The sequence below is a fragment of the Monopterus albus genome, unplaced genomic scaffold (genome assembly GCF_001952655.1).
Source record: "Monopterus albus unplaced genomic scaffold, M_albus_1.0 scaffold61.1, whole genome shotgun sequence".
In the NCBI taxonomy this organism is placed as follows: Eukaryota; Metazoa; Chordata; class Actinopteri; order Synbranchiformes; family Synbranchidae; genus Monopterus; species Monopterus albus.
The window spans coordinates 1,554,293-1,560,292 of NW_018127941.1; the positions used below are offsets into that span (position 1 = coordinate 1,554,293).

Here is a 6,000-nt window from a genome sequence, read left to right on the forward strand (position 1 = left end):
AGAATGTGTCGTTCTCCCCTCCAGGTGCTGGTTCTGTCCACCAGGTTACTGAGGCCGACCGATATCCCCGAGCTCTTCTTCACCACCCAAAGACTGGTGCCTGATATTGGTGTCTGACCAGTGTCACACGGAAACACAGATGCACGTGAGGCAGAATGTGCGCTACAAACATCTCAGGTGTGACAAGTGTTGACAGCCACAAGTTTGAATAAATGGAAAATTAAGCAGCTGTTCTGTTTATGTCTGTTTGATTTGTTAGATTGAATCCTTGTGTAAAAGTAGCTGCTGTACTTCTTTTTTTTTTTTTAAATAGACATTTTACATTATTATGTGTGACTGACAGCATCCTCGTCTTCCTGAGCACGAGCTGTACAAGTACATTTGAGGCAAAGCTTGTATCAAATGTCAAAATATTTAAACTATATTAACAAAAAACTCTTATTTGTGATGGTGTTTTGTATTTGCATATACATCAGGCTGGGATGTTAGCCGTTTTAACCAGACTGCGTTAAAAGTGGGCCACGTGTGAACTCATCTCACATGACGGTGTGAACAGAGGAGGGCCTGCTGTCGTGGTGGAGAGAATACACACTCTCTGCCAGTATCCGTTCTCACCTCGCCACATCATATGGTGATGAAAAGGATCAGAATGACAAGCTGATTCACAGTCTGTGAAGGTTGATAATTTGTCTACACCCTGCAAGGTCCCTTCACACTCACCGCGCTCTTTGTTCTTCCCTACATGAATTAAATTACCTCAGCTAGAGCTCAGTAATTTCATCCACCTACACCATTTGTGACTAGCAAGAGTCTCCCACATTTTGTCAGAGACACAAATGTTGCATTCCAGTAAATTGTGTCTGTGTGTGTGTGTGTGTGTGTGTGTGTGTGTGTGCGTGTGTGTGGCTCCCTTGACAGATTGGATTCCCAAATTATTTTTCTGAGAAAGCAAACCTGATCTCTTGATTCCAACTGGCTCAACAGCATTTTTGTCAAGTTGATTATCTGGGCTCAAGGATGAGACTGTGTGTTTAGCTTTGTACAGATTTTAAGATCCATGATGCAGTTCCCCATTCATGTTGTCCACAGTCCTGTTCATTGCTGCTGTTATCAAAGCGTCTTAGGAGAGCTGCGGTGTTCATGAGTCAGATCACCTTTTTGAGTGTGTCATCTCCCTCACAGTAGTGATTTGTCATGGGCTTATGAGCCAAGGACTTCACATGGACTCAAAATGTGAGTGTTTTGCCTATAATGCTGAAAAAACATACATCTTATAAGCAGCCTAAGTTGATTGGCGATTCTAAATTTCCCATAGGAGTGTGTGTGTGTGTGTGGTTGTCTGCGGTATAGATAATGGATGGATTTGAACATGTCTTATCTGTGTCTGCTTGTTGGGCAGTACCTCCAGACATTCCTGTGATAAAATGCACACATGCAAAATGATACATAAAAAAAAAAAGAGAGAGTCATTTTAAATTCATCATCATTTTATTGTGAACAACATATGAAGTTGCAACAAGTAATAAATAGTCCCTTTGGACTATTCCTTCCTCTAAAGTGCATCAGTGATAACGACCACACACTACATACTCTGTCTGCACTACAGACTTGAGCCCACCTCCTCTTATTAATCTGTCAAGCACAATGATGCTTCTGGATCCTGCAGAAATACACTGACATACAGAGATTGAGTACACACACAGACAGCTGCATAGAGCCCCGGCTCAAGTGGCTGGTATAATAATGCCAGCAGTTAGTGGAGCCATGTAGTGGCAGACTGAATAAAGAGCTGCTACAATGGGCAGCACAGCTAAAAATAAACACTAGAGCCCTTCAGGGACTCGATGTTGCCAGGGGAGCTTGATTTACAGTTAGATTTTTTATGCAGAGTCTGGGGTTCAGTCAGCCTCAGACAGCTGCTTCTGCATCTTCAGGTGTCTTCTCTACAGGTGAACTGCTCCTCCTCACACATGGTGTCTGTCAGGACGGACTCCTGTCTGAGGCTGTTACCTCTGTTAAGATTCATCTGTCTCCTGCTATAAACAACATATCACTTTTCATCTCAGACCTGCCTTCTTCAGTCAGACTGGAACAGGAGTCCAGTGGAGAAGCATGAATCTTTTGTCTTCTTGCTCTCTTTCTCTCCGTGGCCACTCAGAACCACCTTCAGCTTCTAATCCTCACACCGAGGTGGCAGCCCTCACTTTTGCAGACAGCGCTTGCTTGAATCGCCTCTTCAGATCTTGCATGTTGGGTGATTTTGGCCTGGGGATGAGGGTCGAGCGCCTCTTCTCTGTTGTAGCACTGGCAGAGTTGTTTGAGGAGCTGGAGGCAGGGGGCGGCTGCTTGGCTAGCTGGCAGCACAGCCAGTTGAAAGCCCTGTGCACCTGACTGTAGTCCTCGCTGGCAGACACTTCATAGAAAGAGCAGTCTAGTGTTCTAGCCAGGAAAGAGCCTTGCTGGGTGTCCACCCGCCTCAGGTGCAGCAGGTCCGCCTTATTGGCCAGCAAGATTACTGGAGGCATAGTGGCACCACCTGCACGGGCAACCAGCTGATGCAACCGATCGATCAGGTCAAAACTGTGTCGGTCTGTTACGGAGTACACCAACACCACAGCATCAGCCCACTGGATGGCGCTGGTCACGTGGTCTGATAAACTGCTGCCATTGTCTGTCATCTGGGAAGGAAAGAAAAATGAAGAGTGATTAAACCACAGCACAGGGAAACACTAACCCTGCTCTGTGCTAGGCTAATAAACTGAACTGAGAACAGATTAAACATTCCCTGACTGTATGCCACTGATCTTTGGTAATGAGAGGAATGCTGCCTGGGGCAGACAGGAGCTATAGGGTTACTCCTCCAGGACCAGGGTATCATTTACCCTGGCCTCAGACATCCATTAGCCTAAATGAGAGATTAGATTAACCAGACTGAAGGGCTCTACATCAGTAGAAGAAACATGCACGCACGCATGCACGAGCACGTCTGTGGACTGGTGACTAGTCAAGAGAGTCTTAACGGCCAGACAGTAAATTAGATTTGTTCTGAATTATCGTCAGTCTTTAAACAGATGTTCGGGTGGTAACCCTCTAGGACGGAACAGCTGAGAGAGACCTACCTCTGCGCCCGGCGTGTCCTGAACCTGGATGGTCACTTGCTCTCCCTCCAGCTGGACTTCTCGAGAGTAGAGATTACCTGCGCACAGAAAAGGGGAGAAACGACTTTAACTCCAACATTTTCAGTGTTAGGGATCCACTTTAGGCCATTGTATCGGTCAGTAGCTCACCAGCATTTCTCTCATAGTCTCCGATGAAACGCCTTGTTAGGAATCTCACTACAAGCGCTGCAATACAGAAAACCGGCGACAGAGAATTAGACACATGAGATGCTGTAAAGTCGCACAAAAGAGATGGCTCAGTGAACGCGCAGTGCGTAAATCTGGACGCACGGTGTTACTCATTTCTTACCTGTTTTCCCAACCCCGCAGCCTCCTATCACTGTTATCTTAATGACCCGGTTGGGCACCGGGTATTCGGGTGCTGGACACTCCGCGATGGTCGTCATGTTCTGTATGAGGCGCATTTCTCCGCTCAGTTCTGCCCAAATAAAACAAGCTAAAGCGTACAATTTCCAAAGCTAGGGAGCTGCCTTCAGAGGAAATGGGTGAAGTTAATCCTGTGTTAGTCCCAGAGTTGTTCAGCAGACATGAAGTGAGGTCGTTGAGGCATCGGCAGCGAACTGGGAGGACAGTGGGAGCACAACTGGTTTTTATAACACTGGAGCTGCAGCTCACATCTGATTGGTCGCTACTTGACCCAGCCTCCCCCCAAACCCCCCGTGCTCCCCCGCCTGCATGTGGTTTTGCAAGCTACACAGAAATGCTTGTGCGACAGGTGGAGCCTGTGGCTGGGTGTCAAAATACAAGGTATTTTTATATCTCTACAGTGTTTTCATAGACTTATATTGTAGCAGAGCACAGAGCAGATATCATGGACATGTTCTGCAGCGAAATGTCATGTCACATTCCCCTGCCTGTGTCTATTCCACATCCTCAAATTCCATCGTTTCTCATGTTTCATGGTTTGGTGTGTCAACCACACACCTCCATTCTGTGTATGTAGTTAGCTGGGGTGTGGACCAGTCCTTTATCCAGTGTTGTGTTGCAGCGGTGACCTGTTCAGACATGCCCCTAAATTTCTCTGCATAGGGGGTCAACAGCCTCTGATGTTCAAATTCACCCCCCCCCCCACTACCACCCCCAAGAAAGTGCTCATGCTGTGACTAAGAGTACTGCAACATTACAAAGCACTTGCTGATATTTCACACAACTCTGATTTATTTTACCTGTGTCACCTCTTTGTCCCTCTGACTTCTGCCCTCTCCGGCACACCCCCCACAAACTGCCCTCTCTCCCTCTCCCATCTTTCATTTGTGCTCCGAGGTATTTTGGCATCCACCCCTGTGCTTATGGTCTGGTATGTATTTTTGATAAGAGTGCTGATGACAGGCAGCTATGCTGAAATAAGGCATTATTGCCCAGGATTCATGAGCAGACAGGGTTAGGTGTGTATACATGCGCACACACACACAGCTGTTCATTTGACCACGCCACAGTCAGTTCCACCCTGGCAGCTTGTAATAGTGAGTACATATTTAATCTGATGACATGTAAACGAGATTCTCCACTGTTCAACCACAACCCAGTTTAGAGATTTATTGTTTAACAAACTGAGCTCAAGCTCCTGCCTTGTCAGATGTGAGTTAGGTGCCACCATTTTGTAATCTAAGCCTATGCTGCTCACTGTTTGTAAAAGGCACCACGGCTGTGCCCACCTCCAGAAGCCAGGTGAGAAGGCTAATTATGCCAGATAACAAAGGGAGGATGCATGTGCTAATGAAGAGCCGGGATTCACTCATTTGATTCACAAGAGACCCAGAAATGATGAGTGATTCACACCAGAAGAAAGCTGCACACTGTCAACATAATGACTGTAAATTGATGCTAATATGTGGGCTTCAATATCACTTGTGTTGTATTCAAAAGCTGTGCTGATGTAGTGATGATACATTTCACACAGTGGCTCCAGTAAAGTCCACTGCACTTTAACTGTGGGGGGCTGGAGGTAAATTACAATACCTCTGAGTGAAGGTGGCCTAGTACAGCAGCAGCAGAACAATACCTGACCTCGGATCAGAGTGTCACTTACACAGAGGTGCCAGGAGATGTTGAGAGAGTGTAAAACAGGGGCTCATCCTTCAGCGGGCAAGGTGGGTGATCACCAGGGAGAATATTCTCTGCAAACGAAATGTCAAGTTAACTTGGGGTTGGAAGAAGGGACGAGGGGTGAGGAGGAGGGTGTCCTCAGAAGCGAGGACTGATTTCCCAAAGTAGCTGAAGAGAGGCACAGTTGTCGCTCGCCCTTGGGCCTGATCCTACAGGGGATGGTCATCTGGGATATAAGAGACACAGGGGCAGTTTAGAGGCTTTCCTCAGGGCAGACCTCATGAGCTACGGTCATACGTTTATCAGCATGATGATAGCTTATCATCCTCATGGCCTTTAATTATTGTGACTGTTAGAAGGTAATTGTTTTACACCAGATCATCTAGTTTTTTCAAAGTTGTGTGGAAGTTACAAACAAAGAGGTTGCTCAGTGCTGTCTATCACCCGGCAGGTAGAGGTTTTAAATTGGTGTCAGTTCCATATTTGAATTCATTAGTTAAGAAATAAGAGAATGTAATGCATGCATGGTTGTTGTTTCTATTCTTTTCTTGCAGGATCTTATTGCAGAAGCACACAAACAGCTCTGAGAAGCACATCTATTTGCACATCTTTCCACAGATCTCTTGTCTTATTTGTTTATACCTACACAAGCATTTGCATTTCTAATGACCAATGGAAATTGTACTGTCCTCCCAGCACAAAGAGCTATTGGCCCACACAAAGGAAGAGAGGTTGTTTTTTCTTATTGAAATGTAAACCTTCCAACATGTTTGAG

At 46.0% G+C, this 6,000-nt stretch overlaps 2 protein-coding genes across 2 annotated transcripts in view; one reads left to right on the forward strand and one right to left on the reverse strand.

The window, feature by feature from the left end:
- Window positions 1–407, forward strand: part of scfd2 (sec1 family domain containing 2) — an 88,835-nt gene extending 88,428 nt beyond the window's left edge. The window contains exon 9 of the mRNA XM_020603539.1: window positions 25–407. Within this exon, the coding sequence (XP_020459195.1) occupies window positions 25–117 (93 nt within the window). The 3' untranslated portion in view covers window positions 118–407. The remainder of the gene's footprint in view (window positions 1–24) is intronic.
- A 1,070-nt stretch (window positions 408–1,477) lies between these two features.
- Window positions 1,478–3,970, reverse strand: rasl11b (RAS-like, family 11, member B). The gene is made up of 4 exons (XM_020603467.1): window positions 3,469–3,970; window positions 3,288–3,344; window positions 3,120–3,196; window positions 1,478–2,678 (listed from the first exon to the last, which is right to left on the reverse strand). Exons 1-4 carry the CDS (start codon window positions 3,581–3,583, stop codon window positions 2,181–2,183), a joined length of 747 nt encoding a protein of 248 aa, XP_020459123.1. The 5' UTR covers window positions 3,584–3,970; the 3' UTR covers window positions 1,478–2,180.
- Window positions 3,971–6,000: the final 2,030 nt, after the last annotated feature.